The 24,837-nt window shown below is 40.5% G+C and overlaps 1 protein-coding gene across 2 annotated transcripts in view; it reads right to left on the bottom strand.

The window, feature by feature from the left end:
* Positions 1 to 3,835: 3,835 nt before the first annotated feature.
* The window catches only part of MORC3 (MORC family CW-type zinc finger 3), a 56,690-nt gene continuing 35,688 nt past the window's right edge, over positions 3,836 to 24,837 (bottom strand). The window contains exons 10-17 of one of the 2 annotated variants that reach the window (XM_030806152.1): positions 23,819 to 23,923; positions 20,376 to 20,498; positions 20,195 to 20,269; positions 18,271 to 18,316; positions 16,220 to 16,383; positions 10,608 to 11,499; positions 7,943 to 8,100; positions 3,836 to 5,335 (exon numbers count right to left, since the gene is read on the bottom strand). In XM_030806152.1, the coding sequence (XP_030662012.1) occupies positions 5,182 to 5,335; positions 7,943 to 8,100; positions 10,608 to 11,499; positions 16,220 to 16,383; positions 18,271 to 18,316; positions 20,195 to 20,269; positions 20,376 to 20,498; positions 23,819 to 23,923 (1,717 nt within the window). In that variant the 3' untranslated portion in view covers positions 3,836 to 5,181. The remainder of the gene's footprint in view (positions 5,336 to 7,942; positions 8,101 to 10,607; positions 11,500 to 16,219; positions 16,384 to 18,270; positions 18,317 to 20,194; positions 20,270 to 20,375; positions 20,499 to 23,818; positions 23,924 to 24,837) is intronic. The other variant, XM_030806153.1, reaches the window with a different exon arrangement.

Below are 24,837 nucleotides of genomic sequence, written 5' to 3'. Positions count from 1 at the left end.
GGGGAAAAAAAAAACTAAAAAAAATCAACCAAGCAAGGCGGGTTGGACAAGCTTGCTGGTACCTCAATTGCCTCCATGAATATCACATTTTGAGAGAGATTCTCACCAAGGGAGTCACAAAACAAGGGACAATTGCCTAGAATAAAAAAAATTCTATACTCAAATTACCTTAATTCAGTCTTTGTTCAGATCACAGTACAAACCAAGAGCCTCACTTCCAACAGGAACCCCATGGGAGGTTAGGAAGACTTGACTCCTTTGTGAATATAAAACACCATTACATTTTGTTATGAAGATACAGCCAGCTGGTCGTGATGGCTCACGCCTGTAATCCCAGCATTTTGGGAGGCCGAGGCGGGCAGATTGCTTCCGGCCAGAAGTTGGAGCAGCCTGGGCAACATGGCAAATCCAGTCTCTACAAAATATTCAAAAATTAGCTGGGCGCAGTGGCATGTGCCTGTAGTTCCTGCTACTCGTGGGGGCTGAGGTGGGAGGATCACTTGAGCCTGAGAGGTTGAGGCTGCAGTGAACTATGATCATGCCACTGCACTCCAGCCTGGGCAACAGAATGATACCTTGTCAAAAAAAAAAAAAAAAAAAAACTACAGCCAAATTCTAGATATTCACATTATCAAGCACATACATAACCTAAACATTGTTAGCCAGGTTGGGGTAAAAGTCCTTTATATTCAAATTTAAATTTATTCTGTCTTGTTACCAAGACATTGAGTCCTGATGACTCTCTTAAGAAATTGTGGCTCTAAAAGGTTTCTTGTTAACTCTTAACCACACTTTCTTCCTACAGGCTAGTATATGAAAGTTAACTCTGTGATCAATAAACAATTCTAAAAAGCAACACATTTATTTTTTCCTCTACGCCAATCAGATATTAATAGCATTCATTTTGTGAGCTGTGACCAACATTAATGCAGATAGGATTCTATTTAGATTTTCAAGCCACTTCAGTGAGTCCCCATTTACGAGACACTGCACAAAATAGGACTTAACCAGTCAGGTGCGGTGGCTCAAATGCCTGTAATCCCAACAATTTGGGAGGCCCAGAAGGGTGGATTGCTTGAGTCCAGGAGCTTGAGACCAGCCTGGGCAACATGGTGAAACCCTGTCTCTACAAAAAATAGAAAAATTAGCTGGGCATGGTGGTGCACGCCTCTAGTGCCAGCTACTCGGGAGGCTGAGGCAGGAGAAGCATTTGGGCCTTGGAGGTTGAGGCTGCAGTAAGCCATGATCACACCACTGCACTCTAGCCTGGGCAACAGAATGAAACCCTGTCTCAAAAAAAAAAAAAAAAAAAAAAAAAAGACAGCCTACTGTGGACTTTCTGAAATAGGAAGAAATGGGTAGTGTGTCTGGGCAGTTTTTGGGTGGTGTGTGGCCAAATTAACACAAGCTTTCAGCTTCTTTACAGCAAGAAGACAAGAACCCAGTAGAAAAGAATAGACAAAGAACACGTATAGAACACAGAAAATCAAAATGGCCAACATAAGGACTGAGACAAATGTCAGCTGTCATATTTTCACATATCAAATTAGCAAAAGTAAGTTTGAGAGACTTTGAGGAAAACACTCATATTTATTACTCGTCGTAAGTATAAATTTCTGCAACTTTTTTTGGATGGCAATATTTAAATGTACATGGCATACATTCTTTGACCTATCAATATTCACTGTTAACAATTTACACTCTGGATGTAATCGGAGAATCATGTGTGGTATGTATTAATCTTCACAGTACACTTTTTTTTTTTTTGAGACGGAGTCTCACTCTGTCGCCAGTCTGGAGTACAGTGGTGTGATCTCGGCTCACTGCAACCTCTGCCTCCTGGCGTTAAGTGATTCTCCTGCCTCAGCCTCCCAAGTAGCTGGGATTACAGGAGCCCACCACCACGCCCAGCTAATTTTTGCATTTTTAGTAGAGATGGGGTTTTACCACGTTGGCCAGGATGGTCTCGATCTCATGACCTCATGATCCACCCACCTTGGCCTCCCAAAGTGCTGGGATTACAGGCATGAGCCACTGCGCCCAGCCAGTATATTCTTTCTAACGAAAAGTATGTAAGTAAGTAACCATTAGGAGCATATTCCTATGATGAAATGTTACTTAAGCCTTTTGAAAGAATGATATGGAAATGTTTAGTTATGAATTATATGGTATAATCCCATTGTCTAAATATCGATACAAATATATGCAATCTAATGTAAATAAAATACATACACATGAATGTGTGCATGTATGCACACAAAAGCCAATAGTGGTTACCTTTAGAGGCCGTGGAGAAAGTCTTTTCACTGTTCATTTACATCTCTACCAGGGGCACCGCTCTGCTTCCCCTCCCTCCCCCTGCTTGCCCCAGTGAGAAAGTGGATATGCTAATCCCATTTGTTTCATAAACCACTCAAGTTCAACATTTATAAATATTCAACAGAAGACACAGCTCCACAGTACTTGGCTCTGACGGTGCACTGGAATTAACCCGGGAGGCCTTGAAAAATACTGTTATCTGGGTCTAACCCCAAGGACACTGACTTAATTAACGTGAGATGCAGCCTGGCTGGGAGTTTAAAAAACTCCCCAAGTAATTCTACTACGCAGCCAGAGGTGAGAACTTAAATGATTCCTCAATGATGTATGACCCAAGTTTAAGAGGTCTTATGTGACAGCAAGAATCAAGCGTCTGAGATCACAGGCAGCGTCACCAACTGGACCTGCAACATGAAGAATTTGAGGCCCAAAGGAAGCACACAGGGACGTGCCATGCCCTCCTGCTCTGTGTGCTCACTCCGCTTTCACTGATTTTGCCACCCTAGGTCCTGTTTGAAGACTGTGGACTGTTTTGGTTTACTTCCTCATACCTTTCGTGTTTTAAAGTAATAAACGTTAGTTGAAGCAATACTGTCCCCCACACGCAACAAATGAGAAAGGTACATACATCATGAAAGGCCACATTGTTCTGTTAAACAACAGTTGTTCTGTCTGAAACTGTTAGCCACATTTTCGAAGTCTCATATCTTGGCAATACTTCAATATCTTCATAAAGAGCAAAAAATATCTAAGTGGTTCCAAAGAACCAATTTAGCAAGCAAGTTTCTCTTACTAATCCCATGATTAATTTTCCCATCAAGCCAGATAGCTACAGGAAATATTTTTGCAAGAATACATACAGAAGCTGGCCAAAAGGAAGGGAAAAATAGCAAATTGCAAAAAGAATCACTGCATGAGTTAGATATTCACAAAACTTACACATGATTTACATAGCTGCTATTATTTAGGCAAGGTTTCTCTAGAGTAAATGATTTATACAAAGAAAAGTCTTTTTTTTTTTTTTTTTTTTTTTTTTTTTTGAGACAGTTTCACGCTTGTTGCCCAGGCCTGGAGTGCAATGGTGTAATCTCGGCTTACTGCAACCTCCACCTCCCAGGTTCAAGTGATTCTCCTGCCTCAGCCTCCCGAGTAGCTGGGATTACAGGCATGCGTCACCACGCCTGGCTAATTTTGTATTTTTAGCAGAGACGGCATTTCTCCATGTTAGTCAGGCTGGTCTGGAACTCCCGACCTCAGGTGATCCGCCCGCCTCGGCCTCCCAAAGTGCTGGGATTACAGGCGTGAGCCACCGTGCCAGGCTGAGAAAAGGCTTTTGAAAACAGAATACACATACTCTGAGGAAAGAGGAGCTCAGCCTCAGTCTTAATGGAAACAGTCTTCAAAAAATAACCTGCAATTAAAGTAGTTAAAATGAGCTCAAGTTGAGGGTCTAATGAATACATTTTTAGTTTTAAAATAATTTGAGGTTAATATTAAGTCTTTAAAAGTAGCATTTGAACAGTTAGCCATCATATATTTTTATTTTATTACAAGATATTTTAAAATTTGGGAAATTACAATTGTGACAGAAAACCAGCTTCATACCAAAAATACACTTTCAATTACTCTATCGGGCAAATAAAAACAATCTTCATTTATTTGCTCTTTCCAGAATTACTATACAGTAAAAATCCAATACTGTATATGACCGACACGTATTATACATACATACAAAATGAACGGATTGAATGTTCAAAAACAAAGGTAAAAATAAATAGCAATGATAAAACTTTGGAAAAAATAATGCACATTTTAGTTGTGGAAAATATGGTTCTTATATATACATAGTTTATACTTAATAGAAAGCCATCTCTTTAAAATTGCACAAAACATGGGATCAATAAAGCATAGAATTTTATGGCATGTAATACTATAACCCTAAGGAAATTTGTTCCTTGACTCCAGGATATAAAACACTTAGGTTTGTAATATAATAAAAGGTATGTAGTATTGTTTGAGAAAGACTGTCTTCCTCAACTCACATTAACCTGTAGTAATCCTACAAAAGGCTGTACAGGAAATTTCACAAAAAGAAATATTAAAAAATCATCATGCCCACTTCATGCTGACTAAAACAGCCAAAAATGGGCTTCAAAGTAAACTTGGTGGCCATTTAATATTTCAATACCTTTTTTCTGTTAAAGATTGTTTCTTCGTTCTATAAAAACACTTTGTGTTTAACCGTGATTGGCAATCTCAGCACAAGAAAATTTTGGCAAAATGGAGTTGGTTTTTGCTTACCTTATTTTCATGAATAAAATATTTCATGATAGGAATTTATACAAAAGAAACATTAATGCTCAATTCACTTATAACCACAGTTGTATCAGGAGTGTTACTACATTATTTAAAAATCCTATTTAAACTCCTTTATAAGAAAATCAAAGGTAACATTTCCATTTGTATTATGGCATAGCCCTCGACTTAGAGAAAAATACACTTTGGGGAACCAGAAAAAATTGCACAAAGCTTAGGGGCAACCTGAAAAGCTCTTGGTGAAAAACACTTAAGTACTCTAGGGCAATAAAAAAATATGTGCAGGCTTAATTACAAATATTTACATTCAAAACAGAGTCATGAGTTAGCTTCAGCTGCTCAATGCCAACAATTCACAGGTATTTCAAAACATAAGATAATGTGTCCACAATATTTGTGACCACATTTGAATGCATAGAATACAGTAAAGATTATGGTTTTCAGTCTGTTGCCTATCATATCTATAAAACAAAATTAATTATATTTTGAAAGCTGTACAACCAAAAGAATTGGGCAAATATTTTCTTATCTTACATAACATATACTTTAAGTACTACTGATTTCACTCATTTGTTCAACAACTTGTCCTAAAATCTCATCAACTACATCAACATCGTAATTCACTTGCTGAAGATCAAGATCAGGCACAATCATAGCCAGCAGTTGTCCTACGTTAACTCGAAGAGATCGGAGTTTGAGGCTGCAAATACAAATATGTAACTTATTAGATGAGCATTACAAGTTAAGATTCACGTAGACCTTAAAAAGTAAAATATCAATATCAAAATCAAATCTCTGTAGAATAATATACAATTAAACAAAAAGAAAAGCAAAACCTCCCCTAGAGAACTCAATTTACTTTAATAATTCACTTTTATCAGTTAGGTGCACTTGCTCATGCCTGTATTCCCAGCATTTGTGAAGCCAAGGAGGGAGATCGCTGGAGCCCAGGAGTTCGAGACCAGCCTGGCCAACATGGTGAAACCCTGACTCTACTAAAAACACAAAATACTAGCTGGGCTTGGTGACAGCACCTGTAGTCTCAGCTTCTCAAGAGGGTGAGGTGGAGGATCACCTGAGCCCAGGAGGTCAAGGCTGCAGTGAGCTGCGATGGCACCACTGCTCTCCAGCGTTCACGCAATTCTCCCACCTCAGCCTCCCGAGTAGCTGGAAGCACAGGCGCACACCACCATGCCCGGTTAATTTTTATTATTATTATTTGTAGCAGTGGGGTTTCACTATATTGCCCAGGCTGGTCTCAAACTCCTGGGCTCAATCAAGCATTCTGCCCACCTCAGAGTGCTGGGATTACAGGCATGAACCACCATGCTTAGCCGGAATTATCTAAAACATGTTCTATAAGATATCCATAGTTGTATAAGAGGTAATAAAAGGTTCTGTGGTCAAATAAGCTTGCAAAACGTTGTGTTAAACAATGTTAAAGAAGCTTTTTTTTTACACCGGGCACAGTGGCTCATGCCTGTAATCCCAGCACTTTGGGAGGCTGAGGTGGGCAGATCACCTGAGGTCAATAGTTCAAGACCAGCCTGATCAACATGGTGAAACCCCGTCTCCCCCCAAAAATACAAAATGTAGCTGGGCGTGGTGGCGCACACCTGTAGTCCCAGCTACTGGTAAGGCTGAGGCAGGAGAATTGCTTGAACCTGGGAGGCGGAGGTTGCAATGAGCCGAGATTATGCAACTGCACTCCAGCCTGGGCATCAGATCCAAGACTCTGTCTCCAAAAAATAATAATAATAATAATTGTAGGACTGCTCTGATCCTATTACATGCTTAAGTTAACGTGCATTTACAGAGAACAATGGTTTGCTGAAAACACTGGGAAATCATAGATTAAGATAATTATGCCTTCCAAGTTTATGAATATCAACATTCTAGACTTTTTAAAAAATGCCCAAAAGTATTTAAGCAATAAACACCTAAACTGTAAGGCAGCTTTTGCTTCAAATATTATGGCAAACACATAAAATGAGTGTTACGGTTGTCCTTGTTCCCTACTCCACTATAATATAATAAGTCCATATTTAATTTAGATACTGATTTTTCTCACGTGGAAATCTATGAAGAGATCAAGATGTTCTTCCTTAGTCTGATAATGCAGAGAATGTGATTTTGAGCATTTTTTTTGTGAGCTTTTATGGTAAGAGTCCACTAGACCTTTGATAATCCTTTAATCGTTCCCATGCCAGCTTTTTTTTTTTGAGACGGAGTTTTGCTCTTGTTGCCAAGGCCACAGCGTGGTGGCACAATCTCGGCTCACTGCAACCTCCTTCTCCCAGGTTCAAGTGATTCTCCTGCCTCAGCCTCCCAAGTAGCTGGGATTACAGGTGTGCGCCACCATGCCAAGCTAATTTTGTATTTTTAGTAGAGATGGGGTTTCACCATGTTGGTCAGGCTGGTCTCGAACTCCTGACCTCAAGTGATCCACCCATCTTGGCCTCCCAAAGTGCTGGGATTACAGGCATGAGGCACCACACCTGGTTCTGAGACAGAGTCTTGCTCTGTCACTCAGGCTGGAGTGCAGTGGCGCAATCTCGGCTCACTGCAACCTCCACCTCCTAAATTCAAGCAATTCTCCTGCCTGAGCCTCCTGAGTAGCTGGGACTACAGGCACCTGCCACCACGCCCGGCTAATTTTTGTACTTTTAGTAGAGACAGGGTTTCACCATGTTGGCCAGGCTGGTCTTGAACTCCTGACCTCAGGTGATCTGCCTAACTCAGCCTCCCAAAGTGCTAGAATTGTAAGTGTGAGCCACCACGCCTGGCCTGTCTACTTGTTTAATAGGACTTCTTCCTAATATCATCTGTACTATGGCAATTTTTAATAATTTTGCGATTTCCTGAAAGATTAGAGAGCATACAGTGAAATAAGGACAGCAAGCCATAAAGAAATGGTACCAAGTACGACAGTAAAAGAAAAACAGGTTGAAGGAGTGAGTTTCAGTAAAAGTCTCCTGTCTTCTACTCATGGTCAAATTCCCCCCATTCTTCAATATCTTGTCCATTTTTACTTTCCTTCAAAAAACATTCTAAAACCACTCTGACCAATCAAATGCTTTATTCCTGCTAAATTCCTACTCCACTTAAATACAACCTAAACGGTCAGAAACTGGAAAGGAAGGATAATCAAGTGTCACTTCTTTTGTATCTATCATAACACCAGGGTCACTGCAGACAATAACTTCTTTTGACAGAATAGTATCTATTTGATGGGTGCTAGCAGATAAAAATAAATAGTATCCTAACCATACTTGCAGCCCCACAAAAACGCCTCATTTAATATTACCTTTCTCCATCCATATAATTTACAGACTCCTCAATGTTACTTGAAGTTGAAACATCTGCTGCCGTCTGTTGATTTGTAGATTTTAACTGTTCGACTTCAGTTTTGAGTTCTTCACACTGTGAACGGATTTGTGACTTTTCCATTTCCAGCAATTCAACCTAACAAAAAATATAAATGAACTTTATAACTGTAAAACTTAAAAATACTAATGGCAAAGTGAAATTTCAAGCTAAGAAATATAGAGAACCTGCTTGACAACATTATCAACTATCAAAAAACAAATACACAAAGAAAAACCAGTAGTTTTCTATAAACAAGGCTTCATTCGTTTACAGCTTCACTTCTACATCTTTTTACACTGAGAGAATACAACATATTACCACTTGATTTAAAAAAAGTGGTACCTAGAAAATGAAAAACCAGCCCGGCATGGTGGCTCACACCTATAATCCCAGCACTTTGGGAGGCCGAGGTGGGCAGATCACCTGAGATCAAGAGTTTAAGACCAGCCTGACCAAAATGGAGAAACCCCATCTCTACAAAAAATACAACATTAGCTGGGTGTGATGGCGGGCGCCTGTAATCTCAGCTACTCGGGAGGCTGAGGCAGGAGAACTGCTTGAACGCAGGAGGTGGAGGTTGCAGTGAGCTGAGATTGCATCATTGCACTCCAGCCTGGGCAACAAGAGCGAAGCTCCGTCTCAAAAAACAAAACAAAACAAAACAAAACAAACAAACAAACCAGAAAAACCAAGATACTAATGCCTAAATTATGTCAATGTCACAGTGTTTTTTATTCTTGCATACTCATCAGCTTATAATTAAGTTACAATAGTGAGTTTATGCTTTTTATAAACAGATGGTCCCTGACTTACAACGGTTTGACTTAATGATTTTCCAACTTTATGATGGTGCGAAAGTTATATGCATTCTATAGAAACCACACTTTGCATACCAATACAACCATTCTGTTTTTCATTTTCAGCACAGATTCAATACATTACATGATATACTCAGTATGTTGTGATAAACCAGACTTTGTGTTAGATGATTTTGCCCAAATGTAGGCTAATACAAGTGTTCTGAGCACTTTAAAGGTAGGTTAGGCTAGGCTAAGATTTTGGGAGGTTGGCTGTAATTAAATGAATGTTGGAGTTAATGCTGTTTCCAACCTATGATGGGTTTTTCAGGACTGACACCTCATAAGTTGAGGAGCATCTGTATTTTGTCATTCAGCTCCTGAGCCAAGACATCAAGATTAGTGTTTGCATGAGTAGCAAATATTCCCAAGGAAGAGACAGCACAGCACCACGCCATGGTTCCCAAACTCTTTTTAGCAGGAAAATCCTTTCAAAGGCCTCACACACAAAAATGTATAAAATAGATTAAAAGGACCTACCTGAATTTGAAGTAGGGGCATATGAAGAGGCTACTGATATTTATCATTTGTCTCCTGGTATTTATCGTTTTTCTCCTTCTTTCTCAGTAAAAGAACCCATGCATAAAGACTGCATTTCCCAGGCACCCTTTAGCCAGATGACTCAGTTCTGACAGTCAGCACACAAGCAACTCAGGCCAGGCGTGGGGGCTCACGCCTGTAATCCCAACACTTTGGGAGGCCAAGATGGGTGGATCACTTGACGTCAGGAGTTTGAGATCAGCCTGGCCAACGTGGTGAAACCCTGTCTCTACTAAAAAGACAAAAATTAGCCGGGCATGGTGGCGTGTGCTGTAATCTCAGCTACTCGGGACGCTGAGGCAGGAGAATCGCTTGAACTCGGGAGGTGGAGGTTGCAGTAAGCCGAGATCGGGCCATTGCACTCACTCCAGCCTGGGCAACAGAGTGAAATTCAGTCTCAAGAAAAAAAAAAAAAGAAAAAAATATATATATATGTATATTAATCAAAGATTGTAAAAGGGATAAGTCAATTTCTCTCAGGAATCTTGAAAGACATAATCTAGAAAAATGAATGACTCCATAACTAAAGTATTAACTATACTTAAAAGTAGAACTGATGCCCAAAAAAGAACATAATTAACTGTATTAATGAGGTATTAAGTTAATATTGGTATTCTGAACAGGACATTTACCATGTAAATGGCTACATTGGCTAAATTGGCTACCCCCAATATTTTTCAGGAATGCACATCTCAAGACATTGGAAGAACCAAAAATGCCCCTACACATTTCCATACGCCTCCAAGAGGCCCTCTCCTCGGTTGAGAACCAGTAGAATAACAGACACTCGATAAGAACAGAATTATTTTTAAGTAAAAGCATTCCAATCTAGCAACTGGCAGCTTTTTTTTGAGACACAGTCTCACTCTGTTACCCAGGCTGGAATGTGGTGGTGCAATCTTGGCTCACGGCAGCCTCCACCTCCTGGGTTCAAGCGATTCTCCTGCCTCAGCCTCCCAAGTAGCTGGGACCTATAGGCGCCCACCACCACGCCTGGCTAATTTTTGTATTTTTAGTAGAAACGGGGTTTCACCATGTTGTCCAGGCTGGTCTCGAACTCCTGACCTCAAGTGACTGACCCACCCACCTTGGCTTCCCCAAGTGGTGGGATTACAGGCATGAGCCACCGCGCCCAGCCAACTGGCAGCTTCTTAAGGTTTAAATGGCTCTGGACTCCACGACTACACGTTGGATGATATAACTCACCTCATTTTTATACTGGTCCCTCTCAATACTGCATTTGTCCAGTTGTCTAAACACATCGTCAAGCTGCACAGCCATCTCATCCATTTCACTTTTACTCTCATTATTGGAACACTGGCTGCATTCAGCCTTTACATGTTGCAAAGCACTACATTGTTTTTTCAGCCTTTCTATTTCTTCCAAAGCTTGCTGATACTGAGATACCATACGGTCTGGACTTTCAGATTTGCCATTAATACTTTCAAGTAAAAATACAGCATCGGTTTCAGTGGACTGATGGCAAGTTTCTTTCTTAACATACTTGTCATTCATTTCTAGTATCCTCTGTTGTAACACTTTGATTTGATCAGTAAACATACGACACTGTCTTTTATAATTCTCTTTTTCCTCGGTGACAAGGAGTAGCTGGTTTCTCAGTTCCTGTAATTGGCAGCCTGCATCATCTGCAGATTTATCAGTGGTTTCCTGGGTTTCATGTATCTTTGCTTCAGCTTCTACACAGGAGGGCAGAATCACTGCATCATTTCTTACGTCTATCTCGTCTTCAACAGTTTCTTCTTTTTTAACAACTAAACTTGGTACTTCAGTCTGGGTAGCTGCAGTATTTCCCTGGTCGCATCGGGATGATGAAGTGCTTGTTGAACCAGTCTGGCCACAAGGTTCACTGTCACCCACAAGCTCGACCTGAACACCACCTTGCTCAACGTGACTCTGTTCTGATTTCATGTCAACATCATGATCTACTGCAGGTTTGGGGGTACTGTTTTCTTCTAAGATGATGACATCTTCATCATCGTCATCACCTTTATAAACTGAATTTTCAAACTGACTACTCAATCTCCGATTCTTTGCATTCAAAATTGAGGAACGAGTAGAAAGCCTCCGTTTCAAGCTGAAAAAAATTTTAATATAAAATATAAGATTATAAAATATGGACAAAATAGATGACCTTGAAGTAATTATTCTAACAAATGCAGTATTATAACAGTTTTTTTGTTTGTTTTTTTGAGATTAGTGTCACTCTGTCACCCAGGCTAGAGTGCAATGGCACAGTCTTGGCTCACTGCAACCTCTGCCTCCAGGTTCAAGTGATTCTCCTGCCTCAGCCTCCCGAGGAGCTGGGATTACAGGCACCCGCCACCACGTCCAACTAATTTTTATATTTTTAGTACAGATGGGGATTCCCCATGTTGGCCAGGCTGGTCTCAAACTCCTTGACCTCAAGCAATCTGCCTGCCGCAGCCTCCCAAAGGGCTGGGATTAGACACATGAGCCACTGTGCCCAGCCTATAAGTTTTGAAATACTAAGAAATACCCAGGCTCATTTTTTAAAGTGACGCATTGTATAGTACCAATCACTGATTTAATGAAGTAGAGATTATTTTCTCTTTTTACAGATGAAGACAATGGACTACTGAGCTCTCTTTGAAGTACCAGATCTATTTACTGCCAAACATCTCTGCATTTGATGACCTCCAGGCATTTCAATGTACACATTTCCAGAACAGAATGCTACCCACCCCGGCCCCTTCTTTGTATTCTTCAGCTCGGGGAATGGCATCACCACTTTCATTTGCCCATAATAATTTTTATCAGTAATCAGTGATCAAAGGTAAGCCATAAAGCAAACCAGTATTTCTTATCCTTTCATATGAAACAATTTTATCTGAATTAAAAATTGCCCCAATTTCTTCATTTGCATCATTCCCTGTTCATTCATGTTAATATGTGCATAGTTCACATTTATTTATCACCATTTGATTGCCTTTTTCCACACTTGGAGGAATATTTGTACTGGTTTGCTATTTGGGCCTTGTGTTGGACCTCCTAGATCTCAGGAAGGATTTTCCTCTTTTTTGGACTGTCTCATATTGAGGGAGCACAGCCTGCAACAGCATCTTAATGAAGGGTACACAGAACATAACAAATGCAAAGTTTTGCATGATGAAAACATCTTTATTTCTCTCTCAAGTCTATTGCTAGCTTAACTGTTACATAGGCTTCCAGGTTGAAAAATTTTCTCAGAAATTTAAAAGCATCATTCCATTTTCATCTGCCGTTCAAGTGTTTCTGCCATTCTAATTCCTCATCTCTTGCACGTATATAATCTGTTTCTTTCTGAAAAAATCTTTTATTCCCTGCGTTAAAAAATGTCATGATCTTATGTCTTTGAGTGGCCCTCCTTCCAGACATTCTGCTCTGTAGTTAGTGGAAATGCATTTTTTCTGGTATGATTTCCCATTCTGGAAGGCAGCTATGTTTACTACACCATACCAGTGCCTACTTCCCATTCTGAAACTCCCTTATTCAGATGGTGGCTTTCCAGTACAGATACTGTATCTTTTCTTCTTTCTCTATCTTCCAACTGTTAAGCTTTTCATTCTAAATGATTTATTTATTCAAGTCTACATCACTTTCCCCCAATAAATTTCACAATGTTTTCTTCTATTCCCTTTGTTTCAGTCTGCTGTCCCATGTGGGAGATGACACACGTGGCTATCCAGGGCTATCTGCGTATACCTAAGAGTGAAATTGACTAGCAGTAGTTAGGGCTGAGCTTGTGATTCAAACGGTGCTCAAACTGCCATCATCATTTAGGCTTCTCTCTTGGAGCCCAGTGAGGAGGGAAGGGTGGATTTCTGACCATTCAGTATCCAAACTTTCCCTTACTCATTCTGTTTCATTCTGCTCATCTACATCTTCAGCAGTAAAAACTGCTCCATAAAGTAAATTACCTATCTTCTGACAGAGGCAGAGAAAGGGCACTCGCCAGACTTTGCAGGTTGGAAAGAGGTCTCGACTTTAAGTTTCCAACCAAGCCTCTGGTTCTCACTCCTATCTATCTTCCACCTTCAGCAGTCCCCAGAGCTTCCAAGTTAGGAGACTTTCTAGGGACCTGTGGAGTAAACTGGTTTCTACCATCCTCCAGCAGGCTTAGGTTTCAGCTTCCCTTGGTTTGCTGTTATCAAGTACTTCTTGCTTACTCTGCCCTGTTTAATTTGGAGTTACTCTATTACTTTTCTTACCAAGCTAATTCCTATTTGTATTTCCTAAGACTTAGATACACCCTTTCCACAAACTTTGGTTTATAAATTTGAGAATAAATATGGCTTTAAAAACTGTTTAATAGGCTGGGCACAGTGGCTCATGCCTGTAATCCCAGCACTTTGGGAGGCCGAGACAGGCAGATTGCCTGAGCTTAGGAGTTTGAGACCAGCCTGGGCAATACAGTGAAACCCCATCTCTACCACAATACAAAAAATTAGCAGTGCATGGCGGTGTACATTTGTAGTCTCAGCTACTCGGGAGGCTGAAGCAGGGGAGTTGTTTGAACCGGGAGGCAGAGGTTGCAGTAAACTGAGATTACGCCACTGCACTCCAGGCTGGGTGACAGAGAAAGACTCTGTTTCAAAAAAAAAAAGTTGTTTAATCAAAAATTTCCCTCTTTATTCTTGTCTTCCATTTTGATGACAGCCAACTTTTAAAAAATTTTCTTTGCAGCCATAAAAAAGAAAGAAATAATGTCCTTTGCAACAACATGAATGCAGCCAGAGGCCTTTATCCTAAGCGAATTAATGCAGGAACAGAAAACCAAATACTTCATGTTCTCACTTATAAGTGGGAGCTAAGTGCTAGGTACACATGGACGTAAAGATGGGAACCATAGACACTGGGGACTACTAGAGTGGGGAGAGAGGAAGGGAGGGGGGCAGAGCTGAAAAACTACATATTGGGTACTATGCTCAATAGCTGGATATGGTATCATTCATACCCCAAACCTCAGGATCATGCCATATACCCATATAACAAACCTGCAGGTACCCTGAATCTAAAAGTTAAAATCATTAAAAATACTTTTAATCTCTTATCTGTAAACTACAAAACCATCCTTACAAAGAAAAGCCAAAAATATTAAGGAGATCTGTAAAATATGAGTTCTTAATAAAGTAGCAATCCAGCTCCAAAATGAGTGTCCAATACACAGGTTATAAAGAGCAAACTGGCCGGGTGCTGTGGCTCACGCCTGTAATCCCAGTAGTTTGGGAGGCCGAGGCGGGTGGATCACCTGAGGTCAGGAGTTCGAGACTATCCTGGCTAACATGGTGAAACCCCGTCTCTACTAAAAATACAAAAAATTAGCCGGGCATGGTGGCGTGTGCCTGTAATCCCAGCTACTCGGGACGCTGAGGCAGGGGAATCGCTTGAACCAGGAGTCGGAGGTTGCATTGAGTTGAGATCACACCATTGCACTCCGGCTTGGGCAACAAAAGCGAAACTCCGACTCAAAAAAAAAAAGAACAAACTATTCTAGAATTTGCCCTCTTTGATTTATATATGCATAAAGGCAGTTAGTTATTTATAATCTTCCTTGGGGTCAAAAATTCCTTTGAGAATTTGATAAAAGTTACAAAACATCTCAAAAATCTGGCCCACTATCTTACAGAAGCTTGTTTCAATGTTCCTCTTTGAATAACAAACATCAGTATAGTCAGTCTGATCCACTAGTTTGTAGACATCACGTTCATTCTTCTTCACTTTTCTTCATTCTATTAACTTGGAAGAGGCCATCTACAAGACTACTGTTTTCAGAACTTCAGGAACCAACGTAAGTACCACCTCATCACAAAGCCTTTGCTGATCAATCCAGTCAAGATGGCTGACTATTCAATTCATGCATCACTTTCTCTTTGTCCCTTCCTTCTCCATCCACTCCTCCAATAAATTAAGTGCCTACAGTGTGCCATAGGCTTTGCAAAGAACTTCCGGGTCACTATAGTGTCGTACTGTTAATTGCTTCATTTTTTTTTTTTTTTTTTTGAGACGGAGTCTTGCTCTGTCACCCAGGCTGGAGTGCAGTGGCGCGATCTTGGCTCACTGCAACCTCCGCCTCCCAGGTTCAAGCAATTCTCTTGCCTCAGCCTTCCAAGTAGCTGGGATTACAGGCATGTACCACCACGCCCACCTAATTTTTATATTTTTAGTAGAGACGGGGTTTCACCATGTTGGCCAGGCTGGTCTCGAACTCCTGACCTCAAGTGATCCACCCGCCTCAGCCTCCCAAAGTGCTGGGATTACAGGCATGAACCACCACGCCTGGCCTGCTTCACATTTTTTTAAGTCCTGATCATCTTAAAAGCAGGAATTGTCATACTATATAGAAATTCAAAGAGGTAAGAATGCGATCAAACTCTACAATGAATACAATTAAGGCTTTTTTTTTTTTTTTTTGAGACAGAGTTTTGCTCTTGTTGCTCAGGCTGGAGTGCAGCCTCAGCCTCCGTCTCAACCTCTGGAGTAGCTGGGATTACAGGTGCCCGCCACCATGCCTGGTTAATTTTTTTGTATTTTTAGTAGAGATGGGGTTTCGCCATGTTGGCCAGGCTGGTCAATTAATACTTTTTAAGGAATTTAACAGGTGGCAGAAGTAGGGTTTAGCCTAAGTTTAGACAATAAAAGCAAGACAATTTGTCCTGAAGATTTTCACATTCATGGAACCTACAATTCACAGTGGAACTACAATGATCCTGAATTGCATCACTGTCATAGAAGTGCCAAGTAAAGGCTCTGTTTAATATTCCCCAAATGGAAAACCAATCTTAGCCACTGACCTGTTGTTGCTCTCAGGTTCAGACTGGGGTGAAACTTGATGATTATTTAGAAGTCTTGTCGCATAAGAATTTGTTCCTTCTGTAAGATGTCTTCTTGGAACACTTTCCTTAGGAGAAGAAAAGCTTGGAGTTGAAAGAGCAGTTGGCCGAAACAACAGTTCAGCATTAATCTGTTGGAGGGAAAAATCATCACCTTAAAGGAATTATTTCTAGTGTGACATGCCCAAAACACAAGATATAATCTTCCTTTTCCCCCTTATCCCAGAAGACACAAAAACAATTCTAAACATGTAAATTCCTTGTGCTATACCAGGAATCAACAAGTAAACCAATGAACTAAATCCAGCCTGCAAGTAGGCTAAGAATGGCTTTGTATTTTTAAAAGGTGTGAAGAAACAAAGCAACAAAACAAAGAATATGCAAGAGACTTTATGTGGCCCACAAAGCCAAAAAGATTTACCATGTGGTGACCTCTTTGCTACTAGACTTATCAAGACCCAAACTTCTCAAGCAAGAAGCACAACTGCCTACTTGTATTCAGATGGCCCCTGATTTACAATGGCGCCAACTTTATGATGGTGCAAAAGCAATACCCATTCAGCAGAAACTGTACTTCGAGTACTCAAGCATTTTTGTTTTTCACTTTCAGTATTCAATAAAGTTCATGAGATACTCAATACTTTATGATAAAACACACTGTTAGATGACTGCCCAATATAGGCTAACATAAGAGTTCTGAGCGCAATTAAGGTAGGCTAGGCGAAGCTATGATATTCAATAGGTTAAGTGTATTAAATGCATTTTTGATAACAATACTTTCTGTGTTTTTTGGGTTTTTTTGTTTGTTTTTTGTTTTTTTGAGACAGAGTCTCAGTCTGATCCCCAGGATGGAGTGCAGTGGTGTGATCTTGGCTCACTGCAACCTCCACCTCCCGGGTTTAAGCAATTCTTGTGCCTCAGCCTCCTGAGTAGCTGGGATTACAAGTGCCTGCCACCACGTTCAGTTATTTTTTATATTTTTAGTAGAGACAGGGTTTTGCCATATTGCCCAGGCTGGTCTCAAACTCCTGGCCTCAAGTGATCGCCCACCTTGCCTTCCCAAAGTGCTGGGAACACAGGCATGAGCCACCACAGCTGGCCAAAAACATTTTCAACTTATGATGAGCTTATCAGGATGTAACTCTATGGTAAGCCTAGGAGCATCTATACTCAACCAAAGCTCTTTAACACAGTAAGTATTAAGACAGAAGAGAGAGGCCAGGCAGAGTAGTCAGCACTGGGAAAAACACTATGGCTTTTGTCCAGGTTAGCACTAGAATACGGCTTCCTGGGTGTTCCTGGGACATCTTCCTTAACTGCTTATCTAACAGTACAATTTTTTAAAGTTTGTTTCCCTTTCCTCAGGAGATACCCAACTAAACAATCAAACTAACAGTTTGAATGATGTTGGATTAGGAAGCGTTGGAAAGGTGGGCAAGGAGAAGTACAAGAGAAGAGAAGAAAATGAACTAAATAAACCAAATCCCTTTGATATGTATTAAACATATCACTATTGATTAAACTAAGCACTACACAACATAAGACACAGCTATAAAATGGAAAGCTTGGACGGGTGTGGTGGCTCATACCTGTAATCCTAGCACTTTGGGAGGCTGAGATGGGAGGATTACTTGAGGCCAGGAGTTCAAGACCAGCCTGGTCAACATAGTGAGACCCCATCTCTATTTTATTTATTTTTTGAGATGGAAGTCTCGCTCTGTGGCCCAGACTACAGTGTAATGGCACCAATCTCTCTCACTACAACAGCTGCCTCCCAGGTTCAAGCGATTCTCCTGTTTCAGCCTCCTGAGTAGCTGGGATTACAGGCATGTGCCACCACATCCAGCTAATTTTTGTGTTTTTAGTAGAGACAGGGTTTCACCATGTTGGCCAGGCTGGTCTTGAACTCCTGACCTCAGGTGATCCACCCGCCTCGGCCTCCCAAAATGCTGGGATTACAGGTGTCAGCCCCCATCTCTATTTAAAAAAAAAAAAAAAAAAAAAGAAGGCTTAATTACCCGAGGGATCATTTCCGGTTGTCTGATCCTGAATTTTTCCTTGTTGCTTTAAAATAAAGATGAAAAACATGTTGTTATTTCTCAATCCCATTTCCCAATGACATACCTGCCATTTATGCAGTTACTAAGATACTCTGAACTCTGCTTCTATTTCAACATAATCGGCAGTAAGCCCTTTGGGAAATACTTTCTACCTTTTATCTCAGTAGCACCCTAATTTCAGCCTGAATTTTTCCATCCTCACTGGTATAAACTGCAGATCTTTGGTGTTTTTTTCTCCACTAAGACCAGATAACTCAGTTCAGAATCACAGGCTTTTGAACTAGAACATCACATAGGTTTTTTTTTTTTTTTTTTTTTTTTGAGAGGGAGTCTTGCCCAGGCTGGAATGCAGTGGTGCAATCTCGCCTCAATGCAACCTGTGCCTCCTGCGTTCAAGCAATTCTCCTGCCGCAGCCTCCCAAGTAGCTGGGATTACAGGTGTCCACCACCACGCCTGGCTGATTTTTGTATTTTTCGTAGAGACAGGGTTTCACCATGTTGGCCAGGCTGGTCTCGAACTTCTGATCCACCCACCTCAGCCTCCCAAAGTGCTAGGATTACAGACGTGAGCCACCATGCCCGGTCTTCTTCCTTTTTTTTGAGACAGAGTCTCACTCTGTCGCCCAGGCTAGAGTGCAGTGGTGTGCTCAGCTCACTGCAACCTCTGCCTCCTGGGTTCAAGTGATTCTCCTGCCTCAGCCTCCTGAGTAGCTGGGATTACAGCACGCACCACCACACCCAGCTAATTTTTGTATTTTTAGTACAGATGGGGTGTCACCATGTTGGCCAGGCTGGTATCAAACTCCTGACCTCAAGTGATCCACCCACCTCAGTCTCACAAAGTGCTGGGGTTACAGGTGTGAGCCACCGCACCGGGCCCACAGAGGTTTCTATACTTCCAGTACTATTGCTGGATTTCATTAAAGAATAGTACACTACGAATCAAAGCCATCTGAAAGGCTCTTCGTAACTTGGCCTTCTGTGTGTGGTAGATCAGCCTGAAGTCTCCATTGGCTGACTATCCTTATTCGGCATCTGTCCCACTTCCATTTTCTTTTTTTTTTTTTAAGACAGAGTCTTGCTCTTGTTGCCCAAGCTGGAGTGCAGTAGCGCGATCTTGGCTCACTGCAACCTCTGCCCCCCGGATTCAAACAATTCTCCTGCCTTAGCCTCCCAAGTAGCTGGGATTACAGGCACCCGCCACCATACCCGGCTAATTTTTTGTATTTTTAGTAGAGACGGGGTTTCACCACGTTGGCCAAGCTGGTCTTGAACTCCTGACCTCAGGTGATCCACCCGCCTCAACCTCCCAAAGTGCCACATCCATTTTCCATTATTCCCATTCACATACTCTAGTTAAACTGAGCAAATGTTTGTTCCCTGTACATTCTCATCATACCCATCCTTCAAGGCCTATTACAAAAATGACCACCTCCATGACGTTTTCTGATCTATTTCTGCTCTCCCACTCACGAGACAGAACCACTCTCCCTATGAGCTTTTTTACAGCACTGGACCAGAGCTTCTATGGCACTCACCAACACATAACTGGTAAAATTCATGTCTCACCTCTTCTGTTACACCTTCTCTATAAGCTTGAATGGGGGAATATTCATTAATGATCCCTCTACATACAGCTCAAAACAGCAGACTGCTCTTACACAGAACATCTGGCACATATGGCAGCAATAAGCATGAAAGAAACAGCAGGTATCCACAGCGTAAGTTTTTGCTTTTAAAGCCCTTGATATTACGCACTCCACATTATAAACTTTTTCAATTACACATGCTTTACCTTGGAGAAGCATCAAACAATGTTGCCAAGGCATCACTGTTCATGATCTGGGCATTATTACCCACCATACATCAATACAACACTCACGTCTTTTTGTAGGTTTTTTCATAAGTGGGATGTACCAAATCCTCATCTTCAGGTTCTTCTGGAACCTCACAATTTCTATTCAGAAAAATCACATAGGAATAACATGTCACCAGCGCCTATTCATACATTGTGAACAGTACTTTCCGTCTTTCCAAAAAGGGTACTACCAACTCTATGGTACCTGAACTGTGGGTCAGGGTTATTGGAGCAATACCATTTTTCAGGAAGTTGATCCATCCCATCAGGTAATTTCCGCCACTTTAGACAGGCATCACACTGAACCCATGTCTGATCAGGACGCTTCCTGTCCCAAAACAAGAACAAAATATTAACACAGAAATATGGACTCTAAATACTTCATCAGATGTTCCATGTCATTTCTACCACAAGACGCCGTTATTTAATTCCTTTCCTAAAAATTATGACGTAACTCTTTCAAAATTAGGCTGGGTGCGATGGCTCATGCCTATAATCCCAGGAGTTAGAAACCAGCCTGGACAACATGGTGAAACCCTGTCTCTACAAAAAACACAAAGATTAACTGGGCGTGGTAATGCACACCTGTGGTCCCTGCTACTTGGGAGGCTGAGGTGGGAGGATTGCTTGAGCCCAGGAGGCAGAGGTTGCAATCATGCTACTGAGCTCCAGCCAAGGCCACAGAGAAAGACCCTGTCAAAAAAAAGAAAAAAAAAAAAAGGAAAGGAAAGGAAAAAGGAAAAAAAGAAAAAGGAAAGGAAAGGAAAAGAAAAGAGAAAAGGCAAGGCAAGGCACGGTGGCTCATGGCTCTTGCCTATAATTTGGGAGGCTAAAGCAGGAGGGCTGCTTGGGCCCAAGAGTTTGGGACCAGCCTGGGCAACACAGTGAGACCCTGTCTCTACAAGATATTTTTTAGAAATACATTTTAAAAACAACTATTTTGAGCTGGGTGTGGTGGCATACACCTTAGTCTCAGATACTCAGGAGGCTGAGGTTGGAGAATCGCTTGAGCACAGGAGTATGAGGCCAGCCTGGGCAACATAGTTAGACCCCATCTCTCAAAAAATAAAACATAACCATTTTGGTTACCTTCAAAAGATTAAAAGTCACAAGCCAATTTGAACAATGTGACTTAAATGTCTTAATAGCATTGAATTTTTTCTATAATAACTTGATATTTCAAATGCCTTGCCCTGAACTTTATGTTTAGTGTCTACAATGTTAAATCTATAATATATTGCATTTATTAGCATAATAAATCACTTAAGTCCAGAAAACAGAATTCTGTTGTTATAATTTAAGTAACTTTAAATAAGACACTTTTGCCCTCTTACTTCTGAATAACTAAAATTAGTATACTTTTAGTTTACAAAATGCTTTCATATTTTTCTCATTTAAAAATCAAGGCCAGGTGCGGTGGCTCATGCCTGTAATCCCAGCACTTTGGGAGGCTGAGGCAGGTGGATCACGAGGTCAGGAGATCGAGACTACCCTGGCCAACACAGTGAAATCCTGTCTGTACTAAAAATACAAATTAGCCGTGCGTGGTGGCAGGTTCCTGTAGTCCCAGCTACTCAGGAGGCTGAGGCAGGAGAATGGCATGAACTCAGGAGGCAGAGCTTGCAGTGAGCCAAGATTGTGCCACTGCACTCCAGCCTGGTTGACAAAGTGAGCTTCCACCTCAAAAAAAAAAAAATAAAAATAAAAATGAAAAAAAAATCCTGTAAAGAACTTGTATATATTCTTTTTTTTTTTTTTAATTATTTTTTGTTTCTACTTTATTTATTTTTTTAAGAGATAGGTCTTACCACGTTGCCCAGGCTGGTCTCCAACCCCTGAGTTCAAGCAATCTTTTTGCCTTGGCCTCCCAAAGTACTGGGATTACAGGTGTGACCCACTGGATACAGCCTATGTAGACTTATTTTACACATGAAAACTTCACTTTAATGTCAATAGCTTTTTAAATCTAGTTTTATTTCATTTTATTTTTTTTTTTTTTTTGAGACAGAGTTTCACTCTTTTCACCCAGGCTGGAGTGCAATGGTGCAATCTCAGCTCATTGCAATCTCTGCCTCCGGGTTCAAGCTATTCTCCTGCCTCAGCCTCCCAAGTAGCTGGGACTACAGGCGTGCGCCACCATGCCTGGCTAGTTTTTGTATTTTCAGTAGAGACGGGTTTCATCATGTTGATCAGGCGGGTCTCAAACTCCAGACCTCAAGTGATCCGCCCACCTCGGTTGGCCTCCCAAAGTGCTGGGATTACAGATGTGAGCCACCGTACCTGGCCTGCTTTTTAAATCTAGCTTTGAAAAAGCATTTAGATATTTATTAAAAACTTCAAAACAGGATGAGCACAGTGGCTCACACCTGTAATCCCAGCACTTTGGGAGGCCAAGGCAGGCAGATCACCTGAGGTCAGGAGTTCAAGACCAGCCTGGCCAACATGGTGAAACTCTGTCTCTACTAAAAATACAAAAATTAGCCAGGCGTGGTGGCGCATGCCTGTAGTCCCAGCTCCTCGGGAGGCTGAGGCAGGAGAATTGCTTGAACCTGGGAGGTGGAGGTTGAAGTCAGCTGAGATTACGCCACTGCACTTCAGCCTGGGTGACAGAGCGAGACTCCATTTCAAAAAAAAAAAAAAAAAACCCCAAAAAAAACCCCAACAAACCAACCAAACAAATCCAAAACTTCAAAACAATCTAGAGGTTTATAAGGCATAACTTTATACTTTATAAACTCGTCTCAGGAAATTACCACTGTTAATTTTTAAAATACTAGCAGAAATTTTCTATGCTTATGAAGTATGCATGTGTATACTGACACGTTAAAAAAATACACGCTGGGCACGGTGGCTCATGCCTATAATCCCAGCACTTTGGGTGGGAGGATCACCTGAACCCAGGACATTGAGACCAGCCTGGGCAACACAGTGAGACCCACCTGTATAAAACTTCTTTTAAATATAAAAAAATTGAAAAGTATGACAGGAAGTCTACAAACTGAGCTACATCTTTCTTGTTTTTCATTATATATCTGGGTTATCTTTGTAATAATGTATAAATTATGAATAATATGTATAATGTATAAATTATGTATAATAATGTAAAAGAACACACAGATACTGTTCATTCATTCATTTATAGGACTGTTATCCTGTGATGTGTTACTAAGTGACTGTCAGGCATATTATTTAATTCATATAATTCGAGGAGGCAAATGCTCTTAATGTTCCCATTTTATACACAAGAAAATGGAGGCTTACAAGAGGCCAAGTAATATGTTCAATATCACATGGCTACTTAAGCAGAATGAGAATATGAACTCAAGTGGGGTTTCAGCCCCATCATCCTAATGATACGCTAAACCAGTGTTTTTCAAACTATTATATAATCCATCCATAGCATCTTAAAATGAAATAACATTAACATGCATCACATATGGGTAAACATTGTTTTATGAATGTTTTGTGTGCATGTCTACAGGTTTACATTCTATTCACTGATTTTGCAGCGTGCTAATTCATGTTGCAGAATTTACTCCTTACTATGAGTTACAGTCCTAAGTTTGTGAAACATTGTACAATCCCTTTACTCTCTAATACCAAATCTTGATATCTAAGTGAAATGATATTTTTTAAAAATGTACTTACTGTATATCTTCAACTGGCAAATTTAGAGGATATTCTGTATTTTTCTTCACTTTCATTTCATTCCAGTAATCATTCAGCTTTTCTCCTAGTGCTGTTATTGTAAGTCTTAAAAAGTAAATCATAAAATCAATTCAAGAAAAATATTCTTTTCAAACATAAGATAAATCATAAATAATCTAGTAATGAGTACATAGCCACTGTGAAGAGAAAAAACTCCAAAACATATAGTTAATAAAGAACATTCAAGGTACAGGTGACCCTTGAACAACACAGGTTTGAACTACACTTACATACAATTTTCTTTCAATAAATTAGAAAAATTTTTAGAGAGTTATAACAATTTGAAAAAAACTTCCAAGAACTGCATTGCCCAGAAATATCCAAAAAATTAAGAATAAGTTAGGTATGTCATGAATGCATAAAACATGCAAATACTAGTCTATTTTATCATTTACTACCATAAAATATACACAAAGCTATTTAAAAAGTTAAAATTTATCAAGACTTAAGCATATACAGACTGTAGGTGGTTTCACTTGCAGTCAAGAGAAATGTAAACAAAGATGCAGTCTTAAATTATAACTGCGTAAGATTAATTATAGTACATACAATATTATTATAGCAATTTCATAGCCACCTCCTGTTGCTATTTTGGTGGGCTCAAGTTTTTTATTTGCTTCAAGTGCCTTATGACATGCTTATCTCCATGTAAGCATCTCCAAGAAATTTTGTATTGCAGTAAAAATCGTTCAGTGCAATACTGTAAACCTTGAATAACACCACAGGACCCACACAAACTGCCACTAGTGATGCTAGTTGTTTTCCCAAGAAGCAAAGTCATAATACAAGAAAAAGTAAAAACTGCTTGATATGTGGGTTGAGCCGCCTGAGTAGCTGGGGCTACAGGCACTCGCCACCGCGCCTGGCTAATTTTTTTTTTTTTTTTTTTTAATTTTTTGTAGAGACACGGTATTGCTTTTTTGCCCAGGCTGCTCTCGAACTCCTGGCCTCAAGCTATT

The sequence above is a fragment of the Nomascus leucogenys genome, chromosome 25 (genome assembly GCF_006542625.1).
Source record: "Nomascus leucogenys isolate Asia chromosome 25, Asia_NLE_v1, whole genome shotgun sequence".
Taxonomy (NCBI): domain Eukaryota; kingdom Metazoa; phylum Chordata; class Mammalia; order Primates; family Hylobatidae; genus Nomascus; species Nomascus leucogenys.
This window is presented reverse-complemented; position numbering and strand designations above follow the sequence as displayed.